The sequence below is a fragment of the Cherax quadricarinatus genome, chromosome 2, assembly GCF_038502225.1.
Source record: "Cherax quadricarinatus isolate ZL_2023a chromosome 2, ASM3850222v1, whole genome shotgun sequence".
Lineage (NCBI taxonomy): Eukaryota > Metazoa > Arthropoda > Malacostraca > Decapoda > Parastacidae > Cherax > Cherax quadricarinatus.
The window spans coordinates 84,119,852-84,139,906 of record NC_091293.1 but is presented as its reverse complement, the minus strand read 5'-3'; the positions used below and the strand labels follow the sequence as shown (position 1 = coordinate 84,139,906).

The following is a 20,055-nucleotide window of genomic DNA, read 5'->3' as shown; positions in this document are numbered from 1 at the left end:
AGATGTCATGTCTGAGGGCAATGTGTGGTGTGAATATAATGCAGAGAATTCGTAGTTTGGAAGTTAGGAGGAGGTGCGGGATTACCAAAACTGTTGTCCAGAGGGCTGAGGAAGGGTTGTTGAGGTGGTTCGGACATGTAGAGAGAATGGAGCGAAACAGAATAACTTCAAGAGTGTATCAGTTTGTAGTGGAAGGAAGGCGGGGTAGGGGTCGGCCTAGGAAGGGTTGGAGGGAGGGGGTAAAGGAGGTTTTGTGTGCGAGGGGCTTGGACTTCCAGCAGGCATGCGTGAGCGTGTTTGATAGGAGTGAATGGAGACAAATGGTTTTTAATACTTGACGTGCTGTTGGAGTGTGAGCAAAGTAACATTTATGAAGGGATTCAGGGAAACCGGCAGGCCGGACTTGAGTCCTGGAGATGGGAAGTACAGTGCCTGCACTCTGAAGGAGGGGTGTTAATGTTGCAGTTTAAAAACTGTAGTGTAAAGCACCCTTCTGGCAAGACAGTGATGGAGTGAATGATGGTGAAAGTTTTTCTTTTTCGGGCCACCCTGCCTTGGTGGGAATCGGCCAGTGTGATAATAAAAAAAAAAAATATACGTCAAACACATTTCTTCGTAAGATGTATATATACGACTGAAACAGTCAAAGGGTTAAATACTGAAGTGTTTGTCTCAGACCAACAATGATATGATTACTAAAGATATGCCCTACTCCACTCATTGGTACAATTTCTTTCCTTGCCACAAGCTTCTGACACAAGCGTATCACTACAACATCAATTGCCAATAGTTTCACAACACTTCAAACTCCATACAGAAGATGCAAGTTTACTGGCAAGCCAAGGTTTGAGACACCTAATATACTAGAGATCAAACAAAACCCATCTTGTTAAAGTTATTATGAGGAGCACCCTACCCACACACCCCCTTCTTTACAACCATTTAAGGTACCGATGACAAACTTTGCTGTATAATTAATATAAAAACATTTCAATTCCCCACTTAGGGTACCAAAATATACCTGTTACCAGTTTCAAGGACTCCTCTGATCTCACAGCTTAGCCCAGTACAAGATTTCCTTGTTGACTGAAGGTCAAGCAGCCTGTTGATGCAGCCAAATGAATTAGAATTATGAGGAAGATCATAACCCTTTCACTGTCTAGACCCTGAAATTAATACTGCTCTCAGTACCCACACTTAAACAAAAAAAAAAAATTTCTGGAATGGCAGAGAATATTTTTCTGAAGGTGAAGACACCAAAAGTATGAAATCTGATGGAATACTTATGGAATTACACAAGTGCAAAGTTGGCGCTCTGGGTGCAAACTTATGCTTCACAAATTTTCCCCACTTTGAGTCCTATATTAAGCCAATTCCACTGCTCCATTCAACCAAATTCTCAGCTATTTTGCTAGTCCTTCCATTCTATCAACTGAGCACAATTAACTGCCCATTCACCTATTAGAGCTATCCTATAAAGTGCACAAAGCCAATTTTACTCAATTAAAAAAAATTCCAAATTAAAAAGTCTAAAATAAACAATGTAGACATTCTAGGTACTAAAATAACATGTCCTCAGGCCTCTCCTATATTACACTTGCCTTCAATTTTAAATTCATAATTCTATCACTCACTCACACACACACACACACACACACAGGAGCTCGGACTCGACCCCCGCAACCTCAACTGAGTACACACACACACACACACAATCCTATTTTGGGATAAAATACATAATTAGGAATGATTTTTCATGGTTTATGGCATGCAAATAACTGAATCAGACCTATTAAAAATCTAGAAAACAGACCAGAGGGTGCAGGGAAGCCTTACCCATCCTCAAAAAAAAAAATTAGCAAAAATAAAATATTTCTTTTTCTTTTAGTCTATTTCAAGTTACTTCTGGTCTTGACCAACCAAAATCATCTATATTTCAGATTATGTCTTCCAATCTACCAAATGATACCAAGAAACGCCCAATAAAAGTATAAAAAACATCCTAGAAAATACCTCAGATATTTTAAACCAAACACAAGGTCAGAGTTTTGCTGTTCCCATTATGCATGTGGGGCAGGATTTTTTTTATACACTGTATATTCGCCACACAGATTCATTCTCTCATATCTAGGCCAAAATTTACCACTCAGGTTATCTCAGGGAACTGTGCTCAAAACACAGGGACCCTGGCATCAATAAAGCAGACCTATGTGACAGCCATTCAGAGGGTTAACCAGTAAGGAATTATAGTGCCTTCGGAGTGAGAGGTAATCATGGTTTGATCAAAAGAGGAAGGTAGTCCTAATTCCTTGAATCAAGAGTCCTTCACCAGTTTCAACAAACTGCCCTGAAGGGTCAGGCTTATACAGCCATCACAACCTGGCTGATCATGAATTTTGAGCATGTAGTGAACAAGGTCCCTCTCAAAAACTTATAATTTTCTGTTAACATGTCAGCCAACTCTATCAATATAGGGTATGGGAACTCCGAAAAGAGAGAGTGGGAGAAAACAATTAACTGCCATGTACTCAATCACTATCTTGCCAGAAGTATAGTAACATTGCAGATCAGATGCCCCTCCATACTGCAACATCCTCACCCCTCCTTCAGAATGCAGGCACTTCCTTCCCACCTCCTTGAAATCTGACTTATCAGTGTTCCCTGAATCTGCTCATCTATGCTACCTTTATCAAATCCCTACAGTACACAAGCCATAAGAATACCCTGTCTACACTTCACTGTAACATGCTCACACAAGCCTGTTGGATGTTCAAGCCCTTAACACTTAAAAACTCATTTACCCTTGTCCTCCAACCTTACCTGGGATGATCCCTACCCCTCCTACCTTCCACCTCAGAATTTATACCTTACTAGTCATCATATTCTTCTCTATTCTCTCTAAATGACAAAACCACCACAACAACCCACCATCAGGCTTCTGAGTTATACTCTCTGTGACCTCCATGTAACCACCATTTTCTAATTTCCAAGCTCTTAATTCTTGCATAATACTCACATCACATATATTGTGCAGTTTATAGACATGATTCAGGAATATTTTTCCATGTGCTGTAAATATAATCAAGCATATTTGTTCTTCATTACACAGCACATGCTTGTAATGAAGAAGGGTTCCCAGTAGTCTGAATGGTTTACTGATTGTATGCAGGCATTTTACTATCTCTGAACATTTTCTTGATCCACTATCTCTCCTACCTTCAATACACCCGTGAGAATTGACCAATATTCTAAACAAGAGAACACAACTGATTTAACTGGTTACATCACTCTAAGTAGTAGAATGGTAGATAGCAACCACCCAGGGAGGTACTACCATCCTGCCAAGTGAGTGCAAAATGTAAACCTATAATTGTTTTACGTAATGGTAGGATTGCTGGTTCTCCATGGGGAAGTGGAACAGAATTCTTCCTCCATAAGCTATGCATGTCATAAGAGGGGATTAAAATGCTGGGAGCAAGGGGCTAGTAACCCTTATCCTGTATACACTGCTAAAGTTGATAAGATAAATTTTTGTTTTTCTTCTTCGGCCACCCTGCTTCGGTGGGATACGGCCAGTATGCTGAAAGAAGAAAAGGATTGCTGGTGTCTTTTTTTTCTGTCTCATAAAGATACAATATTACAGGTACATCTTGCTACTTCTATTTACACTTAGGTCACACTACACATACATGTACAAGCATATACATACACACCCCTCTAGGTTTTCTGCTGTTTTCTTTCTAGTTCTTGTTTATTTCCTCTTATCTCCATGGGGAAGTAGAACAGAATTCTTCCTCCGTAAGCCATGCATGTTGCAAGAGGTGACTAAAATGCCAGGAGCAAGGGGCTAGTAACCCCTTCTCCTGTATAAATTACTAAATTTGAAAAGAGAAACTTTTGTTTTTCTTTTTGGGCCACCCTGCCTTGGGATATGGCCGGTTTGTTGAAAGAAGAATATATTTATCTAGGTAGTAGGATGGTAGACAGCAATCGCCCAGGAGGTACTACTGTCCTGCCAAGTGAGTGTAAAATGATGGTAGGATTGCTGGTGTCCATTTTTCTGTCTCAAACATGCAAGGTTTCAGGTACGTCTTGCTACTTCAACTTACACTTAGGTCACACTACACTTACATGTTTTTTTTTTTTTTCCAACAAGTCGGCTGTCTCCCACCGAGGCAGGGTGACCCAAAAAAGAAAGAAAATCCCCAAAAAGAAAATACTTTCATAATCATTCAACACTTTCACCACACTCACACATTATCACTGCTTTTGCAGAGGTGCTCAGAATACAACAGCTTAGAAGTATATACATATAAAGATACACAACATATCCCTCCAAACTGCCAATATCCCAAACCCCTCCTTTAAAGTGCAGGCATTGTACTTCCCATTTCCAGGACTCAAGTCCGACTATATGAAAATAACCGGTTTCCCTGAATCCCTTCACTAAATATTACCCTGCTCACACTCCAACAGATCGTCAGGTCCCAAGTATCATTCGTCTCCATTCACTCCTATCTAACATGCTCATGCACGCTTGCTGGAAGTCCAAGCCCCTTGCCCACAAAACCTCCCTTACCCCCTCTTTCCAACCGTTTCGAGGATGACCCCTATCCCTCCTTCCTTCCCCTATCGATTTATATGCTTTCCATGTCATTCTACTTTGATCCATTCTCTCTAAATGACCAAACCACCTCAACAACCCCTCTTCTGCCCTCTGACTAATGCTTTTATTAACTCCACACCTTCTCCTAATTTCCACACTCCGAATTTTCTGCATAATATATACACCACACATTGCCCTTAGACAGGACATCTCCACTGCCTCCAACCGTCTCCTCACTGCTGCATTTACCACCCAAGCTTCACATCCATATAAGTGTGTTGATACTACTATACTTTCATACATTCCCTTCTTTGCCTCCATAGATAACGTTTTTTGACTCCACATATACCTCAATGCACCACTCACCTTTTTTCCCTCATCAATTCTATGATTAACCTCATCCTTCATAAACCCATCCGCCGACACGTCAACTCCCAAGTATCTGAAAACATTCACTTCTTCCATACTCCTCCTCCCAAATTTGATACCCAATTTTTCTTTATCTAAATCATTTGATACCCTCATCATCTTACTCTTTTCTATGTTCACTTTCAACTTTCTACCTTTACACACATTCTCAAACTCATCCACTAACCTTTGCAATTTTTCTTTTAGAATCTCCCATAAGCACAGTATCATCAGCAAAAAGTAACTGTGTCAGTTCCCATTCTGAATTTGATTCCCCATAATTTAATCCCACCCCTCTCCCGAACACCCTAGCATTTACTTCTTTTACAACCCCATCTATAAATATATTGAACAACCATGGTGACATTACACATCCCTGTCTAAGACCTACTTTTACCGGGAAGTATTCTCCCCCTCTTCTACATACCCTAACCTGAGGCTCACTATCCTCATAAAAGCTCTTTACAGCATTTAGTAACTTACCACCTATTCCATATACTTGCAACATCTGCCACATTGCTCCTCTATCCACTCTATCATATGCCTTTTCTAAATCCATAAATGCAATAAAAACTTCCCTACCTTTATCTATATACTGTTCGCATATATGCTTCAATGTAAACACTTGATCTACACATCCCCTACCCACTCTGAAGCCTCCCTGCTCATCCGCAATCCTACATTCTGTCTTACCTCTAATTCTTTCAATTATAACCCTACCGTATACTTTTCCTGGTATACTCAGTAAACTTATTCCTCTATAATTTTTACAATCTCTTTTGTCCCCGTTCCCTTTATATAAAGGGACTATACATGCTCTCCGTCAATCCCTAGGTACCTTCCCCTCTTTCATACATTTATTAAACAAAAGTACCAACCACTCCAACACTATATCCCCCCCTGCTTTTAACATTTCTGTCATGATCCCATCAGTTCCAGCTGCTTTACCCCCTTTCATTCTACGTAATGCCTCACGTACCTCCACCACACTTACGTTCTGCTCTTCTTCACTCCTAAAAGATGGTATACCTCCCTGGCCAGTGCATGAAATTACCGCCTCCCTTTCTTCCTCGACATTTAAAAGTTCCTCAAAATATTCTTGCCATCTACCTAATACCTCCCTCTCCCCATCTACTAACTCCCCTACTCTGTTTTTAACTGACAAATCCATACTTTCCCTAGGCTTTCTTAACTTGTTTAACTCCAAAATTTTTTCTTATTTCCATTAAAATTTCTTGACAGTGCCTCTCCCACTCTTTCATCTGCTCTCCTTTTGCACTCTCTCACCACTCTCTTCACCTTTCTTTTACTCTCCATATACTCTGCTCCTCTTGTAACACTTCTGCTTTGTTTTCTTACATGTACAAGCATATATATACATACCCCTCTGGGTTTTCTGCTATTTTCTTTCTAGTTCTTGTTCTTGTTTATTTCCTCTTATCTCCATGGGGAAGTGGAACAGAATTTTTCCTCCGTAAGCTATGCGTGTTGTAAGAGGCAACTAAAATGCCGGGAGCAAGGGGCTAGTAACCCCTCCTCCTGTATACGTAACTAAAGTTAATAAGAGAAACTTTTGTTTTTCCTTTTGGGCCACCCTGCTTCAGTGGGACATGGCTGGTTTGTTGAAAGACGATGATGTTTACAAGTACCAGTGGTATAAACCTTGGTAATAAATACCGACAAGTTGGTTTAGAAAGACACGTAAGCAAACACTCTAACATATTTAATAAATATGTTATAGTGTTTGCTTATGTGTCTTTCTAAACCAACAAGTACCAGTGTCAGGCAATGATGTTATCTCTAATTGCTTTCCTCTTTGTGGCTAGGAGGTACAGCTGAACTGTAGAGATGCATGATAATCCTATGGAATTTAACCTGGTATGACTTGTAATGGAAAAACACAACAAAATGAGTTCCCCACTCCATATTTTTTTAGTATGATATGGTCCAAACCAGTATAAACAACTGAGAGTACCATACTCAAATGCTCATCCTGGGCCACAATTTGTGCAGGCTAAGATCAATTTTAGTCCTGACATTACTGCAAAACTGTGCTAATTTCTGCCAATGACTGCACAAGGATGCTCATGAATGGTAAATGTTTAAAAATCATGAATGAAATAACCAGGAATTTTTTCCTTACTATGGATGCCAATATTCACCCACAATTTTTAAGATGTAGGACTATGCTATGGGCCTGTCGAAAGAGAACAATTGCTTTTGCAAACTACCTGTTCAGGCGTGTTAAAAAAAAATACTAAGATTCTTTTCACAGGTGGTATGGTATAATATAAATTCTACCATCCAGTTACAGTTCTTTCCTTCTTTCAACACACCGGCCGTATCCCACTGAGGCGGGGTGGCCCAAAAGGAAAAATGAAAGTTTCTCCTTTCACATTTAGTAATATATACAGGAGAAGGGGTTACTAGCCCCTTGCTCCCAGCATTTTAGTCGCCTCTTACGACACGCATGGCTTACGGAGGAAGAATTCTGTTCCACTTCCCCAGTTAGTTTTTTTTTTTTTTTTTTTCAACAAGTCGGCCGTCTCCCACCGAGGCAGGGTGACCCAAAAAAGAAAGAAAATCCCCAAAAAGAAAATACTTTCATCATCATTCAACACTTTCACCACACTCACACATTATCACTACTTTTGCAGAGGTGCTCAGAATACAACAGTTACAGTTGCTTCCACTAATTAAGATAGTATACTGTAGGTAGTGTTACTGAAATGGTTCAAGAGAACCAATGTACAGAATGCTATATGTCTGGTGTGACAAAGGAACACTCAGTTTGAAAGAAAATGTGAATCCATTTAGAGAATGAGGCAGACTAGGCAGAATTGTTGGAGGTCCAAAATGAATGTTTAGAAGTACAACTAATAGACAGTTCCTCTAACCAAGTACAGGCAAAACATTTTTCTTCCAAATTTAGCATTGCAGACCCTCAAGTAATATGCGAGTTACATTCCTGAAGTTTGGCGTTTTATTCAATTAGTGTTAACCAAAGTGAAGATAATATAAAAGAAATTATGTTGTTCCTTGGAAATGAAGAAAAAAAAAAATTGAAAACTGTTGCTGTTTCTTGTTGAAATGTAAGTGGGTGGAGAGAATTATTGTATCATTATACAATAAGTATATCAATGTATGGCAGGTAGTATCAGCTACTGCTACCACCCCCACCTGCTGTCAGCATGTCAACACTGGTAAAAATAACACACATTTCTTTACCAAACTGTACCAAACACAAAAGAAATCACACCTATACCCATCAGAGAAAGCAATAACCAAGAAAAATGCAATAACATTGTAATACAATGGTGTGGGAGGTTATTGTTAATGTTGTTGCTTGCTCTGGGCTACAACTCCTTGGGCTACTGTGAGAATACTGCTCCCAGTAGCATGCTGGGCTGATATAGCTTGATACAGTGTAAGCTGTGGTGACCATATAAACCCCAAAAAGAAACTATTTTCACAGAAGAACTGCAATGAAAATTATACAATAATTTTTTATTAATTTTTTCACTTATGATAAATCTCAAACGTAGGGAACCCCCTGGCTTTATTTTTTTTTTCACCGTTACACATGAACATGTCTGTCTAGCTATGTCTGTTATCTTTCTGTCTGCCTGTGTATCTGTTTTTCTGTGTGTCTGCTTGTCTGTCTTTCTGCCTTCCTTTGTGTGTATCTGTCTTTCTGTCTGCCTGAGTCTCTCTTGTCTCAAGAGTTTCTCATGAAACAACTGGTATTAAAATCACATTTGATTCCTGAAAAAGTGAAAATGCATATTACTTGCCAGTCATGCTTATTATGCATTATATCTACTAGCACAGTACAGCACTTTGTGTGGATTTTTTGAGTTATCCTAGGTAATTTATACAATTTATAATTGTATTTATGTATGTGTACCTGTGAGACAGAGACAGAGAAAGAGACAGATACAGACAGATGGAGATAGAGACAGTCAACCAGCCGCCGGCTGGCTGGCCAGTACGACAAGATGGCAGGATGACACTACCAGTGGTACCAAAATTGAAAGAGTGTTGCACAAATGTGGCACATTGGTTATGTTATTATCAAGGTTTTTTATATTTCTGCAACCACCTGTAGCCACATCCACCTCAAAGTCACTAATGGGGGTCAACATCACTTTCCTCTTAAAAGGGGAGTTTTAATACGACATGACATCGGTGAATCCTTGGTGCTTGCCGCGCTGTTTGCTCTAGCCGGTGCTCAATTGAACTGGTGCTCCCACAAGGTACTAAGTAGTCCCAGATTGTGTTTAATACTGCACACACCGAGTATTAAGACCCATTCTATGTTGACCAGGCATCTCAGGCCAATCATGCAAAATTGGAGGCAGGAAAAATAAAACATAGATCTACGTTTGGTGCGCTAGCGGGAAGAAGCTAGATCAATGTTTGGACAGTTAACAGGTTAAAAAAAAAAATTCTTATGAAATGACAAAGAATCTTTTTCTGGAGGTAATGAAACCAAAAGTATGAAATTTGATGGAAAACTTACGGAATTACCCTCTAGCAAATTTAGCAATCTCAGTGATGTTTATGCATAGACCACTTTACCCACTTTGAGCTCTATTTTCAATTTCATTGTTCCAGTCGACCAGACTCATAGCTATTTCGCTAGTATTCCTTCTATTCTACTGATTGAGTACAAGAAACCGCCCATTTACTTAATTCAACTACCCAAAAAAGTGATCAATTTCACACAAAATAAAAAAATTGTCATTTCAAAATAGGGTCAAGAATAAACAATGTAGACATTCCTGGCACTAAAACAACTTTTCCTCTGTTCATCAAGCCTCTCCTATATATTACACTTGCTTACCAGTTTGAATTTTTATTCACAAAAAAAAAAAAAAAAAAAAAAAAAAAAAAGATATACTAACTGTTATGCAGACTACTGCAATATTCTAAAAATTGTATAAATACTGTCAGTGCATTTGTGGACACGTATTAGACCGAATGGATGGACATGTATTGAATGAATGAAGTAATTTGTGTCCTCTGTAACATCGGTAAAAATTGAACATTTTCGCTACTTTGAGCTCAATTTTAAACTACTTTCAGGCCTGAAACCAATCAAAATCATGTCTACTGATTTGTATTCCCTGGAATGCAGGAGAAAAATATGCATGATAATATAAACTTGGAAAATCCTAGAGGGATTAGTACCAAACTTGCACACAAAAATCTCCCTATGAAAGCAAAAGACACGGTAGGAGATGCAACACTCCTGCAATGAAAAGCAGGGGTGCTGCTACAAGTACACTAAGAGACAACACAATAAGTGTCAGAGACCCAAGACTGTTCAACTGCCTCCCAGCATACACAAGGGGGATTACAAATAGACCCCTGGCTGTCTTCAAGAAGGCACTGGACAGGCACCTAAAGTCAGTACCCGATCAGCCGGGCTGTAGCTCTTATGGTAATTTGCTTGCAGCAAGCAGTAACAGCCTGGATGATCAGACCCTGATCCACCATGAGGCCTGGTCTCATACTGGGCCGTGGGAGCGTTGACCCCTGAAACCCTCCCCAGGTATCTTCTATTTTATCATAAGAGACCAAGAATACAACAAAAAATATATGAAAACACACTGCAAAGTTGCCGTTTTAAACCATAAACATGGTCGCATTTTTCTCATTATGTACAGCCGGCTGCAGGATTTTTTTTTTTTTTTAAAGGTGCACACTTACTGCATAGACCCATTCTCTCATATCTAGACCCAAATTTACTGTTCACACCTTATCTGAGTGACCTGAATTATTGTTGCACTTTTTCAATCGCATGTTGCTAAATTCACTTTTTCTAGGACTGGGTAAATCAAGGGTATACTGTATTATATATTTGCTCATTTCAGGTTTACAGTAAGTAGCTTAAACTACAGGGTTTTCCATTATTCTTCACATATGAATGCAAACATGTATTATTGATACCAGATTGGTTGGCTCTCATTACCTATGAAAATTTATAAGAATAAAATCCTAACCTTTTAACTAGTAAAACTTCTCATTACCAACAAAATTAAATATTTCTATAGAAGTCAAAAGCAGTGGCTTAAATTTCTGTAATACAACACATTTATATATTCAAAATCATTTACACAAACAGTATTCAAGCAAACATAGGTAGTACATGCAAACATAGGTACAAAAAAGTATTAAGAAAATATTATATCAATCAATTACCTATACAACAATATTAAGAAAATGACTCACATTCTTGGTCTTGCTTGATCATGCGAACCTCTTCCTCCTGGAGGTAAGTCTCAATATTTTGAAGGGTTTGTATTCGAAGTTGACTGCTTACAGATGGCTCTAGTAACAACATGTGATATAGCTGTTTCAAGCGATTCCCCATCATCAATTCATAATGGCGAATACAGACAAACCCCAAAGCTTGTAAAGTGTAGTAACGAAGGTTCATATCAGGTGAATCCATAAAATATAAAAGCGTCTCCACCACTTGTTCTGTAATGTCATCCTGCAAGTTATGAAAAGTTAACTATTAAGACACACACAATGGTAAATAACATGAAGTACAGCCTCTCTTCACTTATTGACATACTCGTTTACCGACGACTCAGACTTGTGACAGGCTCTGATGAGTATTCATACCTAAATAATGAATATTAGAGCTGATTTCCTCTATTCTGTTTATTACAGATCCACATCCATTTATCTGAAACCCTTGGGGCCAGTAGTGTTTCAAATTTCAGAATGAAGGTGGAGTCTAGGACAGCACCCCATAATCAAACATTAACACTGCAGCAAAAACGTTTGAATATTCATGCTAAGTGGGATAAATAAAGACTACCAATACTACTACGGTTTATTTAAAGAGTAATATATTTATAGAGTACATAATTTACTTACAGAGTAATACTATTCTCATGTTAATTTGTATTTAACACCATAGATGCCGAAAACATTACTTTTCACAAGAAGTTCGGCAGGGGGATAAAATTTTACAATAAAATTTTACAGTTTTCTTCTAGTCCAGGTTGCCTGTAATGAGCTCGTGCAGCTGGTATGAAGTGGTTATTGAACCAGTCGAAAAACATTTCTCAGGTTACCCGTGTTCTCTCGTAGGCATAATAATGCACAGGTAAACTGCGTACACCTTTCAGACAACTCGGATGTTTGCATTTTCCAATCACTGCCATCTTCACCTTGTGTGTGCCTGCAGCACTGGCATACCCAAGAATAGTTAACCTGTCCTTAGCATCCTTAAAACCTGTTGGTACTCTCTCATCAATCATTGTTAATGTTTTTCTAGGAACACAGAGCCAGTACAGAGCTGTTTCATCAGCACTGTAAATTTGTTCAGGACTAAGGTTTTCGTCAGGTATTATCTTTACAAATTCGTCAATGCAATTTTCAACTGCTTCATGGTCAGCAGAAGCTTTTTCACCACAGATTTTCAGCAAAAACAAAATATCGGCGAACAGTAGACACACATGTGAACACTACAAGCACTGAGACACAACTGACGCCTGCCACTCTGGCTGTCAGTGCTGGGTCACACCACCACATGGTGGCATTGGAGTTATGCTGAGATGACTGATGCTCCACATTCCACAAAAAAACTTTGGTTTTCTGAACTTTTCGAATTTCAGAATTTCAGATAAAGGGATGTGGACCCATACAATATACAGTACATTACTGTATAAACATTTAAAAATATACTAAAAATGTTATAAATGGTGTAAAGGTAACATTAGAGTGACGAATTCATTTACTGATGAAATCTTAGGAAGGGAACTCTGTCATTAAGTGAGGAGAAGCTGTATTTAAGTGGTATAATAACTAAAATAGTTTGATATCTTTACTTAACAAAAATGCATGCAGTGAATAATTTTATTTATTTTTCCATCAACTAGCCATATCCCACTGAGGCAGGGTGACCTAAAAAGAAAAATTGAAGTGTGTCTTTTTAAATTTTGTAATGTATACAGGAGAAGGGGTTTCTAGTCCCTTGCTCCTGGCATTTTAGTCACCTCTTACGACATGCTTAGCTTATGGAGGAAGAATACTTTTCCAATTCCCCATGAAGATAAGAGGAAATAAACAAGAACTAGTAAGAAAATAGAAGAAAATCCAGGAGGATGTGTGTGTATATATATGCTTGTACATGTATGTGTAGTGTGACCTAAGTGTAAGTAGATGTAGCAAGACATACCCGAAACCTTGCATGCTTCTTTCTTTCAACACACCGGCCATATCCCACCAAGACAGGGTGGTCCAAAAAGAAAAACGAAAGTTTCTCTTAAATTTAGTAATTTATACGGGAGAAGGGGTTACTAGCCCCTTGCTCCCGGCATTTTAGTTGCCTCTTACAACACGCATGGCTTACGGAGGAAGAATTCTGTTCCACTTCCCCATGGAGATAAGAGGAAATAAACAAGAACAAGAACTAGAAAGAAAATAGAAGAATACCTAGAGGGGTGTGTACATATATGCTTGTACATGTATGTGTAGTGTGACCTAAGTGCAAGTAGAAGTAACAAGACATACCTGAAATCTTGCATGCTTATGAGACAGAAAATAAGACACCAGCAATCCTACCATCATGTAAAACAATTAAAAGCTTCCGTTTCACACTCGCTTGGCAGGACAGTAGTACCTCCCTGGGTGGTTACTGTCTACCAACCTACTACCTAGGATTATTATAATTATTACATTTAGGGGGAAAACACTAAAACAGTAGGGGTCATACAGCACCTGGGAATAGGAGGCAATCTGTTTTTATCTAAGGAAGGGGAAAACAAGTTCACTTCCGTGGATCAAAAACCCCTCACCATCATTAAGGAATCTTCCTTGAGGTTAAAAGAATGCAGTTAAACACTGAAAGCTTTACATGTAAAAGTGTATGGGTGGGATGTTATACTTCAGTACATAATATGCAATACAGCTAGAGAATGAGCAATGATCAATATATTTTCTTTCTCTGGGGTACCCTGTTTTGCTGGTAAATGACTAGAGTAAGTTTTTTGGCTTAAACAAGGAAACCATCTCAGGTGAGTACTATTTTCATTTTTGATGTAAAAAAAAATTATTATTATTCAACTGGAATGCCTCATATTATAAAATAGATTATATGCAACCTGCATGTTTGTTTTCCCTATCTCCATCCTCATGCCATCTCCTGGCTGATTCTGATGTAGTGACATTGTTCGATCTTGTCTGCACACAACCTTCCATATGGAGCCTTCAAAAATTTCACTGGAGTTTCTCCTTGAACATAACTGACTGGTTTAACACCCTCATACCAGCTCTTTGCCCATGAATCTACTTTCGTTATTTGCGATGCATTTTCTCCTCCTTCAGCTATAGGCTTGTGCTTACGGGTTCCTTAACATTATCTTTGGGCTTAGGGAGAATCCTGAGTCTTAACTCATCTGGTGTCAAATTCACACTTGGTACCTAGTTTCTCATAGGACTTGGAATACTGTATGAGTACCTAGTCCTTTTTCACCCCAGGGAAGGAGCTCCAAAAGGCTGCCTCCCGTACACAAAACTGCTTTCGTCAGTTACTCCTGGAGATAAAACTAACATACACACATACACACACACACACACACCCCAACACACACACACACACACACACACACACACACACACACACACACACACACACACACACACACAGCCACAGAGTAGTCAGTAAGTGGAATAGTTTGGGAAGCGATGTAGTGGAGGCAGGATCCATACATAGCTTTAAGCAGAGGTATGATAAAGCTCACGGCTCAGGGAGAGTGACCTAGTAGCGATCAGTGAAGAGGCAGGGCCAGGAGCTCGGACTCGACCCCCGCAACCTCAACTAGGTGAGTACAACTAGGTGAGTACGTACACACACACACACACACACACACACACACACACACACACACACACACACACACACACACACACACACACACACACACACACACACACACACACACACACTTGTCTCATATGGACAAGCCATCCGTGTAATGGGAACCTGTGACAGACCAGTATTGAGACAACACTGCAGCGAAGCTTTCTCATGCCCATCTGATGTTCTACCGAATGATCTCTCTTCTGTGCACAAATTTGCACACAACACTGACATGGTTCCTTCCCATGCATCATCCCACATCTATTTCAATTTCTTGTCTAGAGTTCCTTTTGGCTGATTGAGTGACTGCTCCCAAGAGCTGCTTGCTTGTATGGGAAAACATCAATGCAGCCAATGTTACAGCTCATCCTCTAGTAAAGAACTTCAGTATTCATATAATTTTTGACATCAAGGTATTTACCCAGATCAGTTGCTTCTGTAATTTGTGCCTTGACATTGTCCAGTCACTAATAATTAACACGATGGGTGCTTTTTTTTACCAACCCTTGCCATCCATACAGGCACATCATCGCCAGCTATGGGAAGGCACATTCTGACCTCCACGTATCGGATATGGTGCAAAAGGACTATTAAGATTGGTGGTCAAAGCATCACCCCTACATAGCTTTGAATCTATAGTGTAGTGAGGGGATCTACCCTGTTTAAATATCAAGGAAAGTCTGGCTGAAGAGACAATACAGATGTTTACCACTGCCAGTTGATCTCTGAACCTTATCACTAGTGGTATTTATAGGTTTGGGATCTGATGCTTGGGAATACACATGATAGCTTGCCTATTATAATTTTGATGCTTGGTATGAATACAATGTACAGAGTCTGCCAACACAGAGTTGACCTAGGCAGGCCCATGACAGAGTACTGTACTGAACTTTATTGTAGGTCCGCAAAGATCTGCTTTGTACCTGGGCCGGCAAACACTAACAATTATATAGAATACGCCCTTCCAATAACTGTGCATCACAGTTTATATTTAATATCATTCAGGTCCAAGCACTTATTTCTAAACAAAATTAATAATCTTTATTGATTTTTTTTTTCAACAAGTCGGCCATCTCCCACTGAGGCAGGGTGACCCAAAAAGAAAGAAAATCCACAAAAAGAAAACACTTTCATCATCATTCAACACTTTCACCTCACTCACACATAATCACCGTTTTTGCAGAGGTGCTCAGAACACAACAGTTTAGAAGTATATACGTATAAAGATACACAACATATCCCTCCAAACTGATTATTATTATTATTTTTTTTTTTTTATTATCACACTGGCCGATTCCCACCAAGGCAGGGTGGCCCGAAAAAGAAAAACTTTCACCATCATTCACTCCATCACTGTCTTGCCAGAAGGGTGCTTCACACTACAGTTTTTAAACTGCAACATTAACACCCTTCCTTCAGAGTGCAGGCACTGTACTTCCCATCTCCAGGACTCAAGTCCGGCCTGCCGGTTTCCCTGAACCCCTTCATAAATGTTACTTTGCTCACACTCCAACAGCACGTCAAGTATTAAAAACCATTTGTCTCCATTCACTCCTATCAAACACGCTCACGCATGCCTGCTGGAAGTCCAAGCCCCTCGCACACATAACCTCCTTTACCCCCTCCCTCCAACCTTTCCTAGGCCGACCCCTACCCCGCCTTCCTTCCACTACAGACTGATACACTCTTGAAGTCATTCTGTTTCGCTCCATTCTCTCTACATGTCCGAACCACCTCAACAACCCTTCCTCAGCCCTCTGGACAACAGTTTTGGTAATCCCGCACCTCCTCCTAACTTCCAAACTACGAATTCTCTGCATTATATTCACACCACACATTGCCCTCAGACATGACATCTCCACTGCCTCCAGCCTTCTCCTCGCTGCAACATTCATCACCCATGCTTCACACCCATATAAGAGCGTTGGTAAAACTATACTCTCATACATTCCCCTCTTTGCCTCCAAGGACAAAGTTCTTTGTCACCACAGACTCCTAAGTGCACCACTCACCCTTTTCCCCTCATCAATTCTATGATTCACTTCATCTTTCATAGACCCATCCGCTGACACGTCCACTCCCAAATATCTGAATACATTCACCTCCTCCATACTCTCTCCCTCCAATCTGATATCCAATCTTTCATCACCTAATCTTTTTGTTATCCTCATAACCTTACTCTTTCCTGTATTCACCTTCAATTTTCTTCTTTTGTACACCCTACCAAATTCATCCACCAATCTCTGCAACTTCTCTTTAGAATCTCCCAAGAGCACAGTGTCATCAGCAAAGAGCAACTGTGACAACTCCCACTCTGTGTGTGATTCTTTATCTTTTAACTCCACGCCTCTTGCCAAGACCCTCGCATTCACTTCTCTTACAACCCCATCTATAAATATATTAAACAACCACATCATTTTGCTTTAAAACACCAGCTCGCTCTCTCAGAGGTAGACCCAAGAAAGAGGAAACACATTCACCAGCATGCAATGAATCAATGTCTTGGCATTAGTGTACTGACATCAGGCGAGTGAACCTCCAAACTGCAACATAATCACCTGTTCTTCAGAGTGCAGGAATCGTACTTGCTACTTCCAGAACTCAACATTAACATTGTCCCTCTCCTACTGCCTCTTCCTTCACCCACCCCCACATTTGTACTAGCTCACTGACCTCCCTTGCTGTTCACCACCTGGTCCTGGATCAAATATTTTTCAATTTTTTACTATGCTTTTTTACATCACTTGGTCTTAGATCTAGTGCTGTTCAGTTTTTTACTATGTTCTTTACAGGGAAGACTGTCCAAGATGCATTTCTAACTCCAAGATCACACATTTCTAGTCTACATTTGTGGTTATCATAAATAATGAATAAAACATGCAGGTAGCTGATATAATGTTCACTGTATATAGAACACACATTCTTTTATACACCAACCATTCCCACCAAGAAAGAGTAACCCATACATGGAACCACTAACATTCATTCAATAGATGTCTCTGTAATTTCACAGAAATTCTGAAATGAAGCCTCCCCACCTCTCTAAAAATTTAGGCACCACACTTCTCACCACCTTCACAAATACTACCTTGTTCATACTACAAAACACACAAAATCCCAAAAAACCACTAGTCTCCAATCACACACACATCTATGGGATGTTCAAGCCCTTACCACTCAAAACTTTCTGTACATCAGACCTCAAACCTTTTCTTGGTCAATCCCTCCTTCCGAATACCCCAGATTTATACACCCTACAGAAAAGTGAACAATTGCTAATTTATTCACCTAAGATAGAAGAATGATGCACCACTGTATATACAACATGTTTATATTTTGTGTGCTTCCTCTTTGTAGATAATGTAGACAGGGACGAACCTGATACATTATAAAAGTTGTACCAGTCATTTATTTTGTGTTCTTACCCCAGATTAACATATTTGGAAAATATTTAGAAAATAAACAGAAATACATTGTGGGAAAAGTAGTTCCAACACGACCACAAGCTTCTGCCAAAGCTAAGCAGAGTCCTTGAATACTTTCCCTGTTATTTCCCCAAAGCATTAATGAAGTATGTTTCTGACCTTTGCTGCATTTGTCTTATTGTGTTCTCTAAACAAGGGGTCATCTGATAGTATTATTCCTAAGTTTCTAACATGCTTCTTTTGTTCTGGGAGATAGTCTGCCAGAGTTTTGTAGCCTAGGATCATTATGAGTTCTTTATTCTTTCCATATCTAAGCAATTGAAATATGTGGCAATTCATTATAATTTTCTTTGGCTACTGAAACTGTTTTATATCTAATTTTTCTGTCTACCATTGAGGAAACTCTTATTTGAGTACCATCTACAATAATGATATGAAGCTGTTTACCTGGAGTTCATGACTTGGAGTACTGAACTTTCTTCCTTTGCTAAGACAAGATATTTCTGTTTACTACTACTATAGCTATTACTATTTTTTTTTTTTTTTAGAAATCTGAATAGCTATTTCTCTGCATTTTCTGCTGTATCTACTGACATCATTTTATGGGCTATTACTCCATGGTCATGCTTGTCAAATATGTAAACAAAATCCATGTAGACCATAACCAAATTTGATTTTCCTTCTATATAACAGTTGCGATAAGCATTAACTTGCTGCTCTTAAGCAATGTTGACTTGTGTAGTTCGTTCCAAGTTCCATAAAATTAAAAATCCAAACCCAGAGTGAGTGCAAAGACAGTACATTTTCAGCGGCTTCATGCCTAATGATGATGACATCAAACACCTTAGCTAACTCAGAGAATTTGCCAGCTCAATAATACTTTTGTACTGTGAATATCCCAATATCCATATTGTATAATGCGTCAAAAGTGCATACCATCAGTACATAGAGGATGCTGAATCACTGGTGGTAGACAAATAACCCACATATAGAAGAGAGGAGCTTACAACGATGTTTTGGTCTGACTTGGACCATTTACAAAGTCACACTAACAGAAAGGAGAGGAGGAGCCAGTATATATAGGCAAGCTGGCAGGGATGGAACAGAAGAGGTAGGAGTAGAAGTAAGGTAAGAAGTGGAAGTGGTAGTGGTAGAGATAAGGCAAGTAGTGGAAGTAGAAGTGGTAGTGTGAAGGAGAGGGGTTGGTGGAGAGAGAGAGAGAGAAAAAAAAAAAAAAAAAAAATAGGAGGCAAAAGAGAAGGTAGAAGCCAAGGGTAGGAGGGAAGGTGGTGGTGGTGGTGGTAGTGGAGTCAGTCGAAGGCCACGAAAGAGGAGCACTGCAAGAAAGCTAAGAGCCCACAAGGGGTAAGACCAAAACTACAGGGGGTGGAAAAAGTAAAGGAAAAACACCCAAGACAGAAGAAAGGAATCCCAAAACAAGAAAAAGCCATCTTGCTGACGGCTTTGAGGGGACTTGAGCTTGTCACAGCCACGCTAGCTGGAGATTCGTCTGTAAAAACTTGCATTTGTGGTCACAGTGGTGCCTATGCTAACCTTCCTATGGTGTATAAATATACCTAGTTGGATGAATCTTATTGTGGCCAGCTGTCCCAGTGGCTAACGCAATCATCTGGAGTTTTGAGACTCTCTGATCGCGGGTTCTAACTCCGCCCCGTGATATGGTCAGGTTAGTCATGTGTGTTCTGAAGTTTGGAGCATTTGACAATGTAATG

At 39.6% G+C, this 20,055-nt stretch overlaps 1 protein-coding gene across 1 annotated transcript in view; it reads right to left on the bottom strand.

The window, feature by feature from the left end:
* Positions 1-20,055, bottom strand: part of Nipped-B (Nipped-B cohesin loading factor) — a gene marked incomplete in the record, with an annotated part of 502,160 nt that overhangs the window by 116,242 nt on the left and 365,863 nt on the right. The window contains 1 exon segment of the mRNA XM_070089404.1: positions 11,252-11,516. Coding sequence (XP_069945505.1) covers positions 11,252-11,516 — 265 coding nt within the window.